The 19,324-nt window shown below is 47.1% G+C and overlaps 6 protein-coding genes across 6 annotated transcripts; 4 read left to right on the forward strand and 2 right to left on the reverse strand.

Moving 5' to 3' along the window:
• Positions 1-2,129: 2,129 nt before the first annotated feature.
• Positions 2,130-3,488, forward strand: PtA15_10A567 (uncharacterized protein; the record flags this gene model as incomplete). Its single annotated transcript, XM_053160755.1, has 3 exons — positions 2,130-2,319; positions 2,399-3,378; positions 3,447-3,488. The coding sequence occupies 3 exons, from the start codon at positions 2,130-2,132 to the stop codon at positions 3,486-3,488; spliced, it is 1,212 nt and encodes a 403-aa protein (XP_053024698.1).
• Positions 3,489-4,807: 1,319 nt separating this feature from the next.
• On the forward strand, positions 4,808-6,436 carry PtA15_10A568 (uncharacterized protein; the record flags this gene model as incomplete). Its single annotated transcript, XM_053160756.1, has 6 exons — positions 4,808-5,017; positions 5,135-5,260; positions 5,346-5,417; positions 5,500-6,170; positions 6,264-6,279; positions 6,374-6,436. 6 exons carry the CDS (start codon positions 4,808-4,810, stop codon positions 6,434-6,436), a joined length of 1,158 nt encoding a protein of 385 aa, XP_053024699.1.
• A 941-nt stretch (positions 6,437-7,377) lies between these two features.
• On the reverse strand, positions 7,378-10,999 carry PtA15_10A569 (uncharacterized protein; the record flags this gene model as incomplete). Its single annotated transcript, XM_053160757.1, has 9 exons — positions 7,378-7,784; positions 7,857-8,165; positions 8,229-8,290; positions 8,370-8,603; positions 8,663-9,290; positions 9,356-9,793; positions 9,868-9,950; positions 10,019-10,209; positions 10,307-10,999. 9 exons carry the CDS (start codon positions 10,997-10,999, stop codon positions 7,378-7,380), a joined length of 3,045 nt encoding a protein of 1,014 aa, XP_053024700.1.
• Positions 11,000-12,429: 1,430 nt separating this feature from the next.
• Positions 12,430-13,081, forward strand: PtA15_10A570 (uncharacterized protein; the record flags this gene model as incomplete). Its single annotated transcript, XM_053160759.1, has 4 exons — positions 12,430-12,442; positions 12,523-12,593; positions 12,747-12,977; positions 13,055-13,081. The coding sequence occupies 4 exons, from the start codon at positions 12,430-12,432 to the stop codon at positions 13,079-13,081; spliced, it is 342 nt and encodes a 113-aa protein (XP_053024701.1).
• A 1,439-nt stretch (positions 13,082-14,520) lies between these two features.
• PtA15_10A571 (uncharacterized protein) lies at positions 14,521-16,732 on the forward strand (the record flags this gene model as incomplete). The annotated part of the gene is made up of 10 exons (XM_053160760.1): positions 14,521-14,554; positions 14,623-14,691; positions 14,761-14,827; positions 14,916-15,132; positions 15,201-15,429; positions 15,504-15,806; positions 15,875-16,213; positions 16,293-16,316; positions 16,384-16,652; positions 16,715-16,732. 10 exons carry the CDS (start codon positions 14,521-14,523, stop codon positions 16,730-16,732), a joined length of 1,569 nt encoding a protein of 522 aa, XP_053024702.1.
• A 1,437-nt stretch (positions 16,733-18,169) lies between these two features.
• Positions 18,170-18,577, reverse strand: PtA15_10A572 (uncharacterized protein; the record flags this gene model as incomplete). The annotated part of the gene is made up of 1 exon (XM_053160761.1): positions 18,170-18,577. One exon carries the CDS (start codon positions 18,575-18,577, stop codon positions 18,170-18,172), a length of 408 nt encoding a protein of 135 aa, XP_053024703.1.
• Between the last annotated feature and the right edge of the window lie 747 nt (positions 18,578-19,324).

Raw genomic sequence — 19,324 nt, forward strand, 5'->3', positions numbered from 1 at the left:
TGAGCATTGGCTGGGCCAATGATAGTCCTAATCTGAGTCTAAGCTGAGCCATGACTGGAATAAAGCTGTAAATAAGCTGGGCCAGGACTGGTTCTGATCTGGGCAACAAAGCTGAGCATGAGCTGGGCACCAAAGCTGAGCATAAGCTGTGAGCTAAAGCTGAGTATCAGCTGACCAGAAATGGGGATCAGTGGTGCCCAGCAAAAACTGAGGATCTCCTGTGGAAATTTTTAAACTGGTTAGATGGTGGGTAGATGATGGGTAGATGGTGGGTAGATGGTGGGTATCCCGCTGAAGCTGGAATGATGTCACTTGTCATCAAGTGACTATTTTCTTTTCCTGGTGAAGAGATATCTTTGAGTCAGAGTTCTAGAAGTAGTATCTTGGCATGAGTTTCCAAATGCCAGTTAGATATTGCAAACAGAAGAAAAAACATACCTTGAACGGTGTCCGCTGTTCAAGACATGTATAGCTGATGGGCATGTTTGGCCGCCCTAACCCGAGAATTAAGTTTGGTGGTGCATACTGCATAGTCAAACACCACTCAAAGGAGAAAATCTTCAATTTGTATCCATGGCAACGACTGCTGGACAATCCAGATTACCAAAAGCTTTTTGAGTGTTTTGTTGTTGGATTTTCCTTTGGTTGCCCAGGCAGTCAAAGTACCGTTTTCAGGGATTTGAGCTTGGGACGTAAGCTCAGCAGCAGTGGGAGGAAGGTTGCACCCAGATGCGATTGCTTTGCAACAACCAGGGCAAGCCGCACGTAGTGTTCCCTTGAGGTTGGCCCCCTCGCGATGTGACTTGAGATTGTACAAAGAGCCTGTGGAAGTCTTAAATTTGTTGGGGCACCATTGACAGGCCCAGGCGACGTTTTTAGAGTCCTCTGAGGTTAGAGAAGGTTTTGTCAGGTTGAATTATAATCACATTTGTTAAAAACATCGAATCATCTTACCTGTTTTGGGCCAGTACCCGGGCTATAAAAGTAGAGCCAAACGTGATTGTGACCGTCTTTGTCTTTGCCTTTATCCCGATCCGCATTATTTTTCTTCTGGGATTTCACTGAATTCTTGCGGTTCTCCTCATCAGAATCCTGGGCCGTGTCGACAGTCACTTGTCCATTTCGGCTGGAGTATTGTGTGATTCTGTCAAATGGATTTACGACCGTTGGGACTTTTTGGCTCCGATCAGCTTCATTTTCAGTATCATCGTCCGAGGAGACTGCAACTTTCCTCTTCTTGGAATTTCTTTTGGATTGCTGTGCCTGGGGTCGAGCAGGTGCAGGACTAACAAGAGAACGGCGGGAATTGTTCTGAGTGGGTACATATCCGACATGGGCACTTGGGGTTCGAATACGCAAGGACTCCCGGCAATTGAGAGGTGTTGAGGGGGGTTTTTTTGACACTAGCTAAATCTGTGCTATTTTTAGCAGCCGGAATTTCCCGCAACACTAATTAAAAAGAAAAAAGTGCAAAGGAAGCGCTAGCAGTTGTTTTTTAACAGCCACAAAATATATAATGCTACAATTTTTTATTGTTGGTGTTAGCATAGCGGAGTAAGCATATAATAGCTACACTAACTTTTAGTCCAGCTCTTGTCTATCCTAGCACCTCCTGGGCACATAACTGGGCAGAAACAGCCTAGTTTTTGTTGTGATATGAGCAATGGATAGATTGATAGTATTGCTAGTCCCAGGCCGGAGGGGAAGTACCTTCTCCGGGCTGAGCCGCAGCCGAGTAGGCTATGTGACATATGTCACAACAGCTTTGTCCCCACGCAACTACAGGGATGAAAGTGTTGAACTTGCAGTCCAGGGGTGCCCTTTTCACCCCACTGTGGTATGTTCGTGGACAAAGATTAGTGATAGTCATGGACCCCAACCTAGAAATTGTTCAGGGACCAAATTGTGACCTCGAAATATGTATGCACGCTTTACATGCGCAGCACGCCGCAGTCGCTGAGCTGTCGGAGGGGGTTCCCGCAGCGACACAGCTGTGTCTGGGCACCGGCAAGCTCGGTGCTGCGCCCCCCCGGCTACCGCGACATCCGAGAGAACTCTCCGTCACACCTGCCTGGCTACGGCGAGGGTCCAGCTGCCCTGCCCTGTGCGCCAACCACATTTGTCAATCGATGTCCCATCCAGAACCACAGAAGCGCTCGAAAGGAAAACATCCTCAGCTGCAACAGCATCCTGACCTAGCAGACGATACATCCTTCAAGCGGCTCGGATCCGGGGCCGGGCTCCAATCAGCCACCACCGTCCGGCCAAGGGATAAGATACTGGCGGCATGTGCGGGAGGATGCTTGACAAGCTTGACGAGTTGAGTCCACAAAACACCGTCCCATCACGCTCACGATCATCATTCCTGACAATCCCTGTTCGTATGCTTGTATTTCAGTGACTCCGTTGGATGTCGTCAAAACTCGCCTGCAGACCCAGTCGCAACCTTTTCCGGGAATAGCCTATTATCACTCAACAACAACAACAACGGCACTCAACCATATCATCCATGACCATCCCCTCTCCCAAGCCTATCCTAGCCGACCTTCTCCTCCGTCCAATGGGACCCTAGCCACCCTTCTCCAAATTGTTCGCTTCGAGGGCATCGGCTCGCTGTGGCGAGGGATCGCGCCTACCCTGATGATCACCATCCCAGCCCAGGCAATTTATATGCTCGGATACGACATGCTCCGTTCGGCCTTTCTCGAGCTAGTCCCGCCAACTGGCCGCGAAGGCCTCTCATCGGCGTCCTCCTTCGCCGCCGTCATCCCGCTCCTCTCCGGGGCCATGTCTCGTTCGTTGGTCGTCGCACTCTTCTCGCCGCTCGAGCTGATCCGGACGCGGCTCCAATCAACACCGGTAGCCCGCCCGCAGCTGCTCCGGCTTGCGCCGTTCGACCCGAACGGCCGGGGTGGCGTGGCGAGTCCGCGCCCGATACTCGGCACGCTACTAAGCTCAGTGCGCTCGACGGGTCTCCGAACTCTCTACACAGGACTTCCAGCGACGCTGTGGCGGGATGTGCCTTTTAGCGCCCTTTACTGGTCCTCATACGAGGCCTCCCGACGGATCCTCAGCGGTGGACTCGGCTTCGGCGAGGCTGATAGTCGGGCTAGCGTCCACCAGCTTGCCCTCCAGAGCTTCTTCGCCGGCTCCCTCAGCGGCGCTGTCGCCGCTACTCTCACTAACCCCTTCGACGTCGTCAAAACCCGCAGACAGGCTTCCCCTTACTCGCCTTCCTCATCCTCCCACACTCCAAGGCCCCCTGGGACTATCCGTATTATCCTTCAGATCGCTCGCTCTGAAGGCATTAGAAATGGACTCATGAGAGGCCTCTCGCCCCGGCTGGCTAAAGTTATCCCCGGCTGTGGAATCATGATCGTACGTCCTCACTTCTAACTATTACTCTACTTTTTCTGATCTTCATGGTCTTTTGCCTCACTCGACAGGCCTCGTATGAAGGACTCGCTCAAGTACTCTCAAAGTACTAGCTTCACACACGAGTTTTGGACATAACTCGCTTCTCTAATGACCTTTCGCGATTACCTTTCCATCCTGCTCATGCAGTATCACATGGACATTTTCTTTTGCTGTACTTGATGTAACCTTCATCTTTTTTTGGTTAGGGTTTGTTTCGTTCTCTTTCTCACGCAGGATTGACTTTTTCATGAATAGACTCATCATCATCATCGTAATTTTCCATCGTCGATACGTTCAATTGCTCAACCAACTAATCGAGCAGTCCATAAACAAAAAAGTACATATCTCTTGTAGACTTCTCTCAATTTGTTTGCCCCTCCTCTGTCTTTCCAAAGAAAAAAGAAAACAGTATTTACGCAAAAAGAATAAATGAACGCTGGTCAGGTTACTGACCAGCTTAATTTTTACTTCCTTGGTTTGTCTAGGATATATAGTGGTTTGATAAGAAACTGGCTTTCGCTTTCAATAGCATCACATGGCGTATGGTACAAATTACCACAACCATTAAATCTGGTGCCTGTCTACCGTAGTACCACGTCAGAAGGAAAAGGACTGAGTAAGTTTGATTATCCACTGGCTCTGAAGGCTCTGATCCGGACACCGCAGATCCGTCGAAATGCGGCAACCCTCCAGACCCGATCCGTATTCGGGACGGAGCTGATGAAATCTAGGATCCGGCCGTAAAAGTGAGGCTTTGGGTAAACCCCGGAAAGCCGCCTCAGATCGGGGATTCCTTCGGGGAATTCCTGGGAATCTCGCAGCACGAGCTTATTGTTGTACTTTTGTTTTTGCAATTTTTGCAATAAATATCAAAAATAGCCACATTGAAATCCAGTTGAATCCGACCGGATTCTGGATACGACCAGGGAGAGGGTGCGGGATAGGTGATATATTCCAGCTCCGAGGCACCGGATTGGACCCTCAAAATTTATTCTGGCTCGAAGGAGACGGCGATGGAAGCTTCACTGTGTGATGGCTACCATTCAGTTCTCCACCAGGAAGTGAGGTTTGGCAACAGTTTCAGCCGATAGCATATCATGCCCTCATCTGTATATCCTCTTCAGCATCGGTGGTCTTTAACCCTGGTGGACCAAGCATGGATGGATGCACTCCATGGTTTGATTTGAAAGACATGTTTGTAATATACCTTGTCTCCGAGGAGGTTTCCCCGCTCCTGCTGTGCAATCAGGTGCCTTTATGTATTTTGAGGACCATCATTCCTGGTCTCAAGCCATTCAGTTAACATCTCATCAAGTGCCCACCCCCAAGGACATATTATCGCCCCACGAATCTGGTCCTTCAATCCTCGAGTTGCTAGTGATCTCTGGTCATGTCCGCCCCACCGAGCCAAGAGCCGCCGTGCATTGTCAACGTCATCGGATCCGGTGTACTCGGTCTCACCTGTGCACTCGAGCTCGCCAAACAGCCGGGCTCACCATATCGTGTCAATGTGGTCACCGCCGAAAGCGCGCTGACTGCATGGTCTCAAGACCCGTCGACGAAGCTCCCAGTGGAACCAGATTTTGCTTCCCCTTGGGCGGTACGTGTTTCAAATGAGACACATTTCTTTCATTCATTTTCATTCATTTGGCAGAGAAAAAAAAATTATGAGCCGGAGGAAGAAGTGACTTGACCTCTTTTCTGATTGCGCATGTAGGGTGCTTTCTGGCACCCCTTCACTCCTCAACCAGAGACCGAGCTGCAGAAAAGGGTAGCCGGATGGGAGACGAAGTCGTTTAAGCATCTTTGGGAGATTGCTGAGCAAGATCCTTCGGTTGTCATGGTTAGCGGCTCAGACGGCTCAAGCCCTCCCCATCCACACCCTCCAAGATCTGCTGAAAACCTTCGTTTCTCGGGGGCTATTGTAGAAAGCTGACTTCAAGAAATATTATGACCATCGGTTGACTGAATTACCGTGGTATATGGACCTATGTCCGGAGGTGAATTATCCGTTGGTTTATATCTGGACACTCCAATCTTTCCAATTGAGTAAACTGACTTGAGAGCGCACGTGATTGAAAGGCTCGAAAAATGAACGACGAAGAATTAGCGAAGGCGCCAGAAGGAAAAGTAGATGGAATAATCTGTAAATCCGTTTCCTTGAACCCAATCCGTTACCTGGATTACCTCAGAAAGCAACTGGTCAAATACGAAGTCCAAATCATTCACCATCGTCTTGAAACCGTCTCGGAGGCTTTTCTGGGGGATCCCAAGTTTGGCATCCCGGCGGCGAAAATAGTAGTAAATGCGTCAGGTCTCGGCGCGGGCAGCTTGTGTGGTGTGTCAGACGAATTGATGGAGCCGATTCGTGGTCAAACGATCCTCATCAGGCCCCCTCAACCGATCCAACTAATCACACGGGATGACGATAAATGTATCTACATCTGCTCGCGCCCACCTACCATACCCGGCGAAGGCGAAGAGGTCATCTTGGGTGGCTCATATGAACCTGGCAACTCCTCTTTATCCATCGACAACGGAATCGCCGATAGGATCTTGACCGAAGCGCTCAAGCTCCGGCCCGATCTTAGCCGTGACGGCACGTCCAACGGCATCGAAATATTGGATCATATTGCGGCTTTGAGGCCCAGTCGCAAGGATGGTCCTCGGGTTGAAAGGGAAAATTTCACGATTTCTAAGAAAGGAGAAACTCAGGATGAAACTGGGCTCTTGGTCCATTGTTATGGAATTGGGTAAATTTCTTCCCTCGTTGTCCTAACCTGGTAATTCCTTAGCAAACCGGTGGCTCAAATTTACTTCCGTATTACACTTTTTGCATTGATCAGAGGAGGAGGCTTTCAGGTGCGTGAATGAAGGCATTTGATTTCTGCCTGAGCGTAAAGTGAAGAGCATCTCATCGGTGATGATTTTTTCTTGCTTCCCGTGCACGTGAAAGGCGAGCTACGGGGCAGCGGCAGAAGTTAGAAGCTTGATAGAGACTCAGAAAAACATCTCTTGATCGGTGACTTGTCTGGAGGATTTCATTCAGGTAAAACTTGATGTGTTGATTGGTCTATCAGATTGACCTCATTAACCTCAATTTTAGTTGTTGCAGACATGAAACTCCACCTCATTAAAACATCCGGGAATCAAGTACAGAATAAGTATTTTAACAGTTTTTGTTTTCGTATTAGCACGGAAATGGGTGTGTTTGCTTGATGTTGAGAAGTATCTTTACTAAGCATGTCATGAGAGTTAAATCTAAATTTTCCAAGTACAAGAAAAAAATGATAGAGATTGCGTTCAATGTGGTGCAATGCACATTCATTGGATGATGAATTGAAAATTCAAACGTTGGAAGATGAAGTGCTCTTCAATCAAGTGAAAGTAGTTCACTTGCCTCCATTAAGTCGTAGCTCGTATTCAAAGGTTTACAAAGATAAAGCATAGGGATCATACGAGTAAGTTTTTTTCAATCATACCACAGTGAAATTTTTCGCCTGGGAATCATCATTAAAAACTTTGCCAAGAAATTAGCAATAATTTGTGACTCGGCAAGGTATCATTTGCACCTTTCAGGTTGCATGATCTTTTTATGAGTTGTTTCTCATAGTATAGCGAAAAAAGGCATCACAGATAAACAATTGACGTGACTCAACAACTATTCTGATTCAAATACAAGCAATGAGACTATTGAAGAACAACACTGAATTTTAACACTGCTACTATAACAATACTGCAACAAGATTTCTATAGAATTTGTACTAAGATAATGTGGTGATGAACTATTAGATGCGCTGATGGATTTCACAGATATTTAATTTTTTGCGAGTGAAAAGGTCTCTGGGCTTAAAAAGCAGTTGAAGTTGGGCCACAAAGTTTAACCTTCAATAGAAGTGCAAAGCGGAAGTAGTGAAGTGATTTGAGCTACACTTAAGAGAAACGGAGTCCTAACAAGCTTCAAATTGACATGCGGCGCATGTTTTCGTCTGCTTCGTCCTCCAATACAGCCTGCAGAAGGGCTTGAGTAATCGGCTCTTCAACAACCTGGGGGGCCTGTGCTTTGGCGTCCTCAGCAGATCCGGAGTTGAAGTTTTGGAGAAGGAATCCCCTGCGTGGATCAAAGACTTCTCTCCGGGGGCTTTTGAAAGTATACCCAACAAACGCATGCTTTTTCCTCGTTTCAAGGACATCAGCTCCGTACTTCGAGTGTCCCAAAAGTGCGTCGCGAGTTTGAGCAGCAGCCCCACCGGGCAGAGGAAGTGGATTTGCGTCAATATTTTCTTCAAAATAACGAGTATCGGTTTCCGACTTCAGTTTGGGTATGAATGGCGGTTTCTCCAAATGGATGGTTTTAAAATCGGTTCCTTGAAGGATTTGAAATGCCGACAAAAACATGCGTTAAAATTTATCCGATTTAGTGGGTTTGTTTCACGCACCCTTGAACCATGGATGTGCCTTCAGTTCGTCCGCACCATCTCGCTGAATGCTTGATTCAGAGTTCAACCATTTTGATGCGGGATTGCGTGGAGCGTTACGCTGAGGAAGTGGCGGGCGAACTGTGGATCCTAAACGATCCTTTCTATCACACAATAGGGATTGCATGAACTGGATAGCTTGTTGGGAAACCCGGGGACTGGTCGGAAATCGTAGATAAGACTTCCATTGCATTATTTTGGTGCGTGTAATTTGGCGAGAGCGAGAGCTGAACGGAGGATATCCATAGATCATCTCAAAGAGAATTACTCCTGCGAGCACCAAGACAAATGTTAGAAGGTGATTGGAAGATATCTGGGTTTATGAAAACCTACCCAGGCTCCACCAATCACACGCCCGATCGTATCCGCCCGACTTCAGCACTTCTGGTGCCATGCTTGAATCAATTCGATGAAGTACATTGAAATTATCAAAATGATGTAAATGTGGGACAACAGTTGGAGAAAATTACTTACTAGTTGTTTGTACCAACAACGGAGAAAGCCATTTTCTTACGCTTTCGATCCCTAATAGTCAGTAATCGGTCTTCCTTGGTCCCAGCAGCCAAATGGTTGGGTCCGGTGGAATCTTCATCTAGCGAGTACGCTTGATCAAGTCGCTTGAGATTGGGAAGTCCATCCTCAAGATCAATTCCGTGTTTGTGTAAGAGGTCAATCCGCTGGTGCTCATAATACGCTGCATCATGAGCCCTAGAATATGAAATTTATCACCAATAATGCGCGTGTTGCTTGTTGTTCTACTCACTCACCAATGAAAGTCGGTGGCCAAGCCAAAGTCTGATAGTTTGACATGCCCTTCTCTATCGAATAGAAAGTTGTCAGGCTTGATATCACGATGTAGATATCCTAGTTTGTGGGCCTCTTCTATTGCGAGGATCATTTCCGCAACGTAAAACTTGGCCATTGATTCTGGAAAAGTATCTCGTTGAATCAGCAAGTTCAGCATATCCCCTCCTCCCATGTACTCCATAACCAAGTACAGATGATCCACGTCTTGGAAAGAATAAACCAGCCGAACGATCCAGCGGCAGGTCGAGCTAGCAGCGGTCATTATATCTCTTTCAGCCCTGACATGACCTTCTTGGCCGCGACGCAACATGTCCGATTTCCTCATTTGTTTCATTGCTAGTAATTCGCCAGTGATCTCTTCCCTGACTAGAGACACGACCCCGAACGCGCCGTGACCAATTGTTTTTAGCTTTTTGAAGTTTTCAATCCCCACCCTGTTCCGAATTTCGCGCAGGTAAGCCGTTTCACTTCGATTCCAGTTGCTCACAATTTCTTCACGATCATGGTCATTGATTTTGAGTCGCAAAAGCTCAGCTTCCATTACCTTCTTCCGTTCGTCTCGGTCTTTGGGCCGCTTCAGAATTGCATCTAGAAAAATCAAATCGGAATGTATCAAGAGGAGGAAATCTATTTTTAGACCGATTGAAATGTACCATAATGCTTTTCGAAAAAAATCTTCGTCGCCACAGCCTTCTCCACTGTAATGACGCTGGGGGATAATTGAGCCTCTGATTTTTCTTCAGCGATGCCTTCGAGAGCCTCTGAGAACATTGACGGGGTGAGGTAGCCCGTGTCACTTGACGAGCTAGCTGGTGCGCCCAGACCTGAAAAATCTAAGGTGAGCCGTGTGCGTGGTGCTTGCTTCCGCACGATAACAGTTTGGTTTATATCGGATGCGGGGATGTTATTTTGAGGCTCTGAAGAAAATGTCGGGCTACCATAGAGCATCTGAGTGAATTCAGGCGCTTGGGATTTCGGATTCGGCGGCTTTTCACTCCCGTCTTTGAGATTTGCCGAGCAAGACTCTCGTTCGGACCCTGAAGCCACATTCCCATCTGCCGTTCTCTGGGAAGAACCGGGGTTCGCCATCGCTGATCGTGCAATGAAGTAAGAGAGAGGCATTGTGAGTGATTCTGCAATATCATAAAGATCTCAGCTTGCTGACCAGCGAGTTTTCCAGTAACCTGATCATTCCACGTTTTGAGAATTTCACCTGCTTTATCGGGATCACTGGTGTGATACAAATGTCTAACCCGGTTCCGACAGTTAAACTTTTTGACTGTAGACACTTCTTTAAGACGGTAATGATCACGAACCTAGATGTGAGTGGCTGACCAATCATGTCTACGCTGATCCTTCTATTGGCCTTGGAGGTAAATTTCCGGGCTAAGAAATTCCCTCCTAGCTTTGAAAAAGGGGTGGAAGACGTTACTGAAAGGGAAAGCCTTCCGGGCGCGACAGCCTTCTCCACAACAGCAATCTTTCCTGCAGAAGAAGAATCGAGGGACTAAACAAATTTATTGGAGTTCCGAGTGTAAGATGAGAAAGTCCATGATTAGATTCGGAATAAGCGTCCGCGAGAAAGTGAGAAATATTGTACTTGCCTTCAGATCGATCCATCCTGATGAGGTTTCCCTATTACTCGAGTCATCGGTAGGCAAAAAAATATCCCCTGCTTGTGGGATTGGATTCGGTGAAGTTTCGATGGGAGATGAAACTATTTCCTCAGTTTCTTGGAGATTTCCGTAATTGTTGACAGAGGGTGAAATGTTGTCGGAATGGTTATAGCTACCAAGTGATTGGGGGCTATTTTCGTCTCGAGGATGTGAACTATCGGTGGCGGTGATTGGAGAAGATCCTGTTTCCTCAGGTTCGGTTGCAAGTGTTCCAGAAGTTGACCTCCTTGTCAGTTTCTTTATCCATGCGGGGGCGGACTTGGGTGCGGATAAAAAATTCGAATATGTTGCTTTTGAGAGGTCTAGCCGGCGGACTTTTGGAGCCTCTTTGGTAAGCTTTGCCCCATCCATGACTTGGCCAACAGGTGCAAATTCGAAGGGTTTCGTGTAAGCCGGAGGTCGAAATATGTATATTGGACCGTGCCACGGGAGCAAACACCTGTCGATTAGATGCTGGGGTGAAAGAGCTAGAAGGTTTATGTTGCTGCTTGAAATAAATTCGGTGAAGACACGGTGATGGAGGTTATGATCACAATGGTTCAAATATGGCGCTGGTCGATATTGGATGCAAAATAAGAACGGAAGAAAAAATGTCGGTGTGCATAAGAAAGTTTTACACATCAGAAAATATCTGAGCGCCCCATTTTGGCTCGTGCTGGTTTGGACTTGTCTTCATTGCTCCTCACCAGTCTGGCGAAGCTGTCACGGTGAGATGTGTATGCACAGACGGACAAGACTCAAGAGGTGCACAGACATCCACGGATGTTTGTGACGCGTGCAAACCTTTTAGCTCGCGTGCAAAAATTATCCTCTACTTATATCTTCCCTATCAAGTGCTAGTTTGGAATAAGATTAGTAGATTTGCCCCTTCCAAGCTCGAATGCCGGTACAGACCGGTGCTTCAAGCACTTGAGGTTACATACACCCGGAGTTTCCGCAGCGAAGAGGATGCTCTTCGCTGCCAACATAGCACTTGCAGCGGCCGAGGTACCAATAGTCCTTCAATACGACTCGTGTCGATGTGTGGATGACTGTTGGTGCGGAGAAAACATGTTAAAATGGAAGTCGAACCACATGTGGAAGACCTGCGCGGACACCACTTGATCAGCGTTGTAATTATGGAATTGACTCTATCTTGCAGCTCGCGCCCGGCCAAGCAATTTTGTTAAACTAGAAGAAGCCCCTCGTCCTCCCTCGCCCCTCAGCACCCTTCTGATTCGGAGGTGTGCCGTGTCTGCCGAACCGAAGTCCGCTAGCCCGACGAGGCCTTTTCAACTTTTTGACGTGCAACGCATGGTTGGATCGGATCCCCGACACCAGTACTGAAAAAACTTACTACGGAGTACTCATGAACCTTGAGCTCAGTTCAAGTTGTGCTTTAAAAAACGCGTTTGTGCCAGTGGCCCATCGTCACCGCAGCGAGGCTCAATCCAAGGTTATCGAGGCCAAACCTGGTTATGATGGGTGATTGCTAATTTCTGGCGACCCGGGTCCCACTCTTTGGACGCCGCGCCCAATTATGTATGTTGAAGACCATCTGCGCTCAACTGAATGACAGAGTATTTGGAAGGTGGATTTTGCCTTTCTGGACGGTTGCAAATTAGGAAGACTTTCCGCGATGGCTTCCACCCAATGGCAAAAGGAGCCCTAAAAGCGTCTGAAATCAGTCGCCATGTAGGCGTTACGTACGCAGCGCCTAGTCTGACGGCGGAATCCGGCCGCTCAGGTACATAGCCGGGCGGCTCTTCTACAACTGCAAGTCATCGGATAGTGGCAAGTGCCCTCCGATTGATCAAGTCACAGAGTTGAGGCTCTGTGATGATTTGGGACATCTGATCAGGCAATTGCCGATTCACCCGTGGCAACCCCAAACTGTAGGGTGTGGTACACGTGAAATACGGGATGACGTCATGGAGGCCAGTTGCGGTTCTTGAGATCACGGCAACATTAAGTCCCCACCGACCTGGCCATCAATTAATCCAATCCACTCTTGCGTTTTTGTCTGTTTAATTCCTCATCACCGTTTTCGTAGTGTGAAGCTTTAAACAAACATGTCTACCCAATGTAAGTCGTCGCATCGCACAGAATGTCTTACAAGCTCAGATAGAAAACTGAAAACTGAAGAAATTAACCCACTTTGACAGCAAAAACTATGGCTCATGCTAACGATGGCGATCAGAAGAATGCGTCGCATAAAGATGGGGAAGAAAGTAGAGTGAGTACCCCCAAAGACGTCTCTGGCAGACTTGTTCCAGCTTTTATTTTCACGATCAATGCTGCAAAGACCGTGTCAGGATTTTTATCTGTGTGAAAGAAAGAAGTACTTACTGTTTTTTCCCACTTGCTCAATGAACCTTTAAATCTTTAGTACGAAGCTGGAAAGGCACATTCACATCTAGGAAACGACCCGAAGGACCAAAGATCGATTGCGAATCGATTAGAGTCTGAATTGAGGAAAAAGGATGACGACAACTACAATCCCGATCCAAACATCCCGAACAAAGGCCAGAAGCCGACCGATTTGGCTAAAGAACACGGTCATCAACCTAGCCGAGGTGCCGAGATTGACGAGCAAATCAGGCAAGAAGAAGAGGCTGAGGTTCGTCACATCCTTCCAGTCGTCCATTTCTCAGGGAGAAATTGCTAATCTATGGGATACGCTTTAACCCTTTCCAGTTGCGCAAAAAAGGAATTAACCCTTAGGATCTTCCAGTTACTTTCTCCTCAAAAGAAAGCGCGGTTCTGTTTTCCGAGCTGCTTTCTCCTATTTTGTCGGCCGACTGTCCATTTTGTCTGCAAGGCACCCCAGACGTGTACATGTATAATAGACGCAAGCTTGAAGGCGAGGAGTGGCGATACCGATCTGCTTCTCCTTTCCTAACAGCATGTGTAGTGTAATATAAATACGACGAATAGTTTTTAAATGTTGATTGGGGGAGGTGATGGGATGAATTCAAGAAAAGGATTCAAAATTGAAAGAGTAATCGTAATTGACAAATCTTCAAGGTTTCAATTTTGAGATGGGTTACTTTTTTAACCAGTAGCTGTACTTTCTTATCTTCCAAAACTGGCAATCATATATCTATTTTGCGCCTTTCACGTGTGCAAGAAGACTGAGAAGAGAGGCCTGCTACTGTTATTCTATCCAATCTAAACATCAATAAGGACTAATCACACCAGCAGAGATCTTGAGAAAGAAAAATAGCTGAAGCTTGCGCACAAATGTCGATTTGTTGAAACAAAAGTTGACACTAGCACGCAAACGATCCGAATTGTTCGCACAAATTATCTCGAATTTCCTTTAAAATCATGTTTGTTAGTATCTCTTTTGCTCGTATATGTGGTGACGAATAGCGATGCTGATTGTGGGCCAAGGTGGGCGATTGAGATTCGAGAAATTGCAACGATCCGAGGCTATCCGAGCCGCCTGAGCGCAGTTCAAGTCCATGACGTCAGACTCAGACTCACCAGTGTGTTTTGAGTTTTCGTCGCCAGTCTTTCTTCGTGTTATAGTTTGGTGCTGGTGATGAAACCGACATGGACGGATGCTGTACCAATACATGCGTACATCGACATGGGTCTTGGTGTCTGGCGTAGTCTCTACATAGCTTGGCTCCGCGTTCCTAAACCAACAAACCAAACAGCTCGAGAAGAATTCGATCCCAGTGGTGAGCTCTTTCGAACTCTTCCTATCATCCCAGTTGGCCGTATCAAGTAATCAATTCCCGAGCCGGCTGATGACGAATCGCCCAATTATGGAATTCGGTTTGGTTTTGGAGTGGTGGCTTTGTATTGAACGGCTTGTGCGCTCAAAACCCACAGACCTCCAGATAGAACGACTTCATCGGCCTTCTTTGGATCGGCGTCATTGGCAAACCAGGATCAGCATTTTTCAAACCAAACTAGTCCAAAGCTGTTGTAGACTTGCAGCATAGTGGTCACATCTATCGGTTAAGATTTTCCCCAATCGTATCCCTCTCTACAGTCTGGCGAAAATAGTATTTATATCGTCGAAGGTCTGTCCTCTTCTTTTCAACAAAAATATTCCCAAAAACCCACGTCTCGATAACATTTTCTGACTATCTGCATACAGTAGTCACCACAGTAGCGGAAACAACCGTCCCGTTCTCAAACAAGTCAACATGACCAAGAAACACACAAGCACCATCAAAAACGGTACGTTGTTGCCTCACACGCACAGTGCACTCGATAGCTTACTGAAGCGTGAATTTCGTTACCTATAGGCTCCGGCTGCGCGGAACACGCCGATAAACCTGAGCATAAAGAGATCGACATCCTAGTTGACCGCTTCCGTGAGCCAATTAGAAATTACCTGTTCGTCTTCATTTGCTGAACCTCTAACATTCAACCTTATCCGACAGTCGAATACAAATCTATCACCAAAGGTTTTATAGCATATTATGAAGACCTTGCCAAGTTGGAAACCTCGTACGTCCTACCAAGATTTTCGTTTTTTACCCTCTGGTTCTACTTTCACCATGCTAATCAAAGTGTGAACCTAACATGATTTGTTAAGCACGGCCGCCGAACTTCAGAAAATTGGAGGCCATTTGCCAGTTCCGTTACGGGAAGGCAATCAATTTTTAGCCGAGGGCGCCGGCGGTTGGCAAACCATCCTCTTCAACACTCGCGAGCGAACTCGGGCAATTTCGGATCATCATACTGCCTTTGCTAACTCCATCACGCAGAGCACTTTGCACGGTCTCAATAAGATCAAAACAGACGTGAAGGAGGTTTGTCCACTGTTATTGTCCATGGAAATGCACCACCTCTGATACGTTGTGATCTTGTGCTTCTCAAGCTTATCGCCGACCTGGGAGCGAAACCCACTCAACTTGCCACTGAAGTTGGTAAGAGTCGCGCAGATTCTACCCAGGCGATCAGTCACCTCTCACAGGCGATTGCCCAGTCGAAAACTAATCCGGCGGCTTTGGTGGCTCACGATGATCCGGTCCTCTTACACCGCCAAGTCGAAGAACAAGTCAAGGAACAAATGAATCTTGAGAATTCCTTGACTCGCACAATCATCGGTAAGGAAAATGTCAATAATTTCACACTCTGTTGCCACCAATACTCACATGTTCACCCCGATTGCCTAACATAGAATACCAGAAAAAGGGACTCGAGCTTGAAAAGCGCGTGAATATTGACCTCCAGGCGGTGATAAAAGACTTTGAATCCGCACGACTGAACACCGAAAAGGCAATCTCTAACGAATGGCAAACTATCCATGCCGGTGTCACGGGGCTAGATCCTGAGCTTGAGTGGACTGAATTCGCCAAGCGCAGTGGTCATCTCGTTCCTGAAGATATTCAGATGCGTGATCTTGAAAAAATCACTTTCCCTGGCCACAATGAAGAACTCACCAGCCCGATCAATGTGGGCCTTCTCGAGCGGAAAAAGAGGTGTAAGACATGCTCCTCGATACTATTGCCTATTTTAACTCAACCAGCTTGTGCATCTTCACTTCTTTAGTTACGCGGAACTACAAGGAGGGTTATTATGTTCTTACACCCTCCGGCTATTTGCATGAATTCAAGACTTCTGACCCCTTGAAGCATCACGAACCGGAAATGTCCATATTCTTACCCAATTGTACGCTTGGTGCACCGGCTCCACCCGAGGCCAAGACTTTCAAATGGCACATCGAGGGAGCCAGGCGCACGAGTGGTGGTCACAACACTGGAAGTCTCAATAAAATGAAGAAGTCGTTGCACATCGGAAGTAAAGAAGTTGCGTTCAGTTTCAAATCGCGCACTCATGCCGAAATGATGCACTGGTGGGAATTGATGCAAAAAGTTGCGCAACATTCCTGTAAGTGGTCCACATTTTGTCCCGTTATTGCCTAATTGTCAAATGCCCGCAAGATCTACTAAGCCATGATCCTTTATAGTAACCCTTACGGACAAGAGCGAAGGTACTTCAGGTGTCATTTTGTATTGATCAACAAAATAGTTCTGACGCCATGAGTTGTTTGGATTTAGATCACTCCCCTCAAACTGTAACACATCGTGCAGGGCCCAATCAAGAGGATGAAGCTGGCGGCTCCTCTGAAGAAGAAGAATCGGCACTCAGTCCAGATGACCATTCGACTGGGCCGATCACACCCCATGTGATGTCAAACAGCCACCCGGCCGTTGTCACTCCTACCAAGCAAGCTCACGAGAACCTCCCTGAGTACAAAGGTGAACACCGTGGGTTCGACGTTCTCAAAGAAAATCCTAACCCGCAACCGCTTTCTCAAGATACTAAAGTAAGTTACCTTCTTGATATATGAAGGCCCCTAAATCCATGCTGAAGTTTTTCTTTCAACAGACCCTTGTTCCTCAGTAGATGGCTGTGTCTGCGTAGCAACCTGTATTTATAAGTATACCCGCGCGCAAACCATGTCCCATTTACCAACTCCTCAGTCGCCACAGCTAGCGTTTTTTGAATCAAACCAGTCATACAAGAACTTCCTTCGCCAACCTCAGATTTACACACATCGTAACCGTCTTATCGAGGCGTCCCGACTTCGCACTTATCAATCCCAATCCAATCAAATTATGCAGACTTGCCATGACTTTCTCGATTATTTCTGTTGTTTTGAGAAAGTGCACCAGCACTGATAACACCTTTGAAATTGCACGTTGCTTCATATGATACTGATATTATGGTCTCACTTTACATGCCTATTCTCAATGAAGTCAGAGAAAGATGTTTCTGTATCTCCTACCTGAATCAGCACTTTTTCAGCACTTTTTCATGCTTGCCGCGACGCCCATCTGACTCCTGAGCATCCACCATCGATTCTCAAAATGGCGAATTCCTGAGCTGAAGATGGGCATGCTGAGCCATGAGACGATTGAAGCAGAAAGAAAAATCTCCCACATGACACTTCTTGACGGGCAGGTTAAGAAGGATAATGTGTGCTATATGCTGTGCAGAAATACGGTCATCTACTGTGGCGGTGCAACTATGTTCAAACACAAAGCAAGTGTGCAGTGGATGTGCCGAATAGCCAGGCTGTCCTCAAATCCGGTAGGACCTGATGAGGACCCCCAGAGTTAAGATGCCTAAAGTGTTATACTTCTTCTATACTTTTTCTTAACATGTTGGACAAACGCTGCTTTTGGAAAGCGCGACGTGTCGCGAGGCTCCGTGGCTCTCTCGCAATCCGGCCTTTATGCAAGGCCTGTTGCCAATTCAAACTTTGGAGCTGGGAATTATGAAATTTGAATTACGTTTTTTAATAAGGACTCAGGAGGTCGGATGACAAGGAGAAACACAGAGATAGAGACAGAAAGCAGGGTGCAGATAAGAAGAGGAAGGATGACAGAAACAACTTGACAGATAAGAACAGAAGAGGAATGAACAAAACTGAACAGAACAAGACTGAATAGAACAAAACAGAGACAGAGACAGATTCCAGCTTGGCAGTCTTGACTTGACCAATTGAAGGAACAATCTGGACCCAACAAAAGCTGAGAGATTGGTAATTGGGCTGCGCCGGGGAATGGGATCCTTTAATGTTTGAAAAAACAGATTAGAGGAATGGCCGAGTCAAACATGCTTGGGTTCCAAGGGAATGTAGCCGTGGTGGTCCACATTGTTTCTCCCTCATGAACTTCGCTTTGAATGTTCCCCGCGTGTGATTTGGGGCGCCCGGAGGTATTCAAGGTCGAAGAGCTCCGAGGGTGAGACGCTGCATTCATGATTGGATTGCAATGTCGAAGAGCTCCAAGGGTGAGACGTTGCGGGTGTCGGGATGATTATTTCAAATTTTTTGCTTCAACGGAATCGCCACCAGTTCTTGAGCAATTGCATCATGGGCAGACGCGGAGGGTTGTAAAGGTGGGAAGGTATTTCATTGGGATCATTGAATGAGATTGATGTTTCTGACTCTGCGCAATCGAGCCAGTAGTTTCCGGTAGAGGAAGAGGATTGGTGTCCTGCAGAAGGAAGATCGCCGTCGAGCATTGGGTCCGAGTCAAGCAGAAGGTATAAGCCAAGCTCAACCTTTGCGTGTCGGTAGTGGTTGCGCTGGATGATTGACTTGACGGTGGCGGTGCGCAAAACTGAAGGCTCGACTGGGGTGGAAAGAAGAAGTCTGGTACGCGGGTTCTGGCTGCCTTCTGAAACAGTGATGGAATCACATTCGTCGAGGAGAAGCAGACTCTTTGGGGTATTGAGCAACATCTTTGGGTATCCAAGGAAAAAACTCTGTAAAAAACACAGGTGTCAATCTGTAAAGCAATCAAGAAGAAGAATAGGTCAGTTAAAGAGATCACTGGGAAGAAACATTGGTGGATGAATCTGAACTCACTGTTTTGTTTTTTATTCAAAATCTCAGAATGTCTGAAGAAGCTGTTCGCTTTGGTGAGGAGAAGGAAAGATACTGGGATCACGTCGCGTAAGGAGATGATTTTGATTGTTTTTGGTGGACTGGGAATAGTTCTGGAGGTTTGGATGCTGTTGGCTTATGGAGTTCGAAAGCGATAACGGATGGAGGATGGAGAAAGGTGGAGGGTGACGACCGGACTGCTTCTCTTATAGGCGTCGGAAGCCGACAAAGATGGCTGGTCTATCCCAAAGACCATCCGAATTTACATCGCAGTCCACATTAAAACGCACCCAATCTTGCCGTGTTGGCCAGAGATATTTTGAGTCAGACTGATGGAATACCAGCCCACCTCAATGACCATGACAACTCTTGCCGCTGCACGGATTTTCTATGCGCGCCCGCCCAGTCATAGTGTGCTAGCCTTCTCTTTGGTTCTCGGACCCCACGCCGATGCAGGCCTTGATTGGCAGACGGATGCTCGTAGCAGACGCGAGGGAACATGCGACGCGTAGGAGAAACGCGATGCGTCTGGCGGTAAAGAGACGCGTTCCAATTCACCCATGATAGAGAAACAGGCTCGCGGAGAGGGCGGGTTGCGTCGG

The sequence above is a fragment of the Puccinia triticina genome, chromosome 10A (assembly GCF_026914185.1).
Source record: "Puccinia triticina chromosome 10A, complete sequence".
Taxonomy (NCBI): Eukaryota; Fungi; Basidiomycota; class Pucciniomycetes; order Pucciniales; family Pucciniaceae; genus Puccinia; species Puccinia triticina.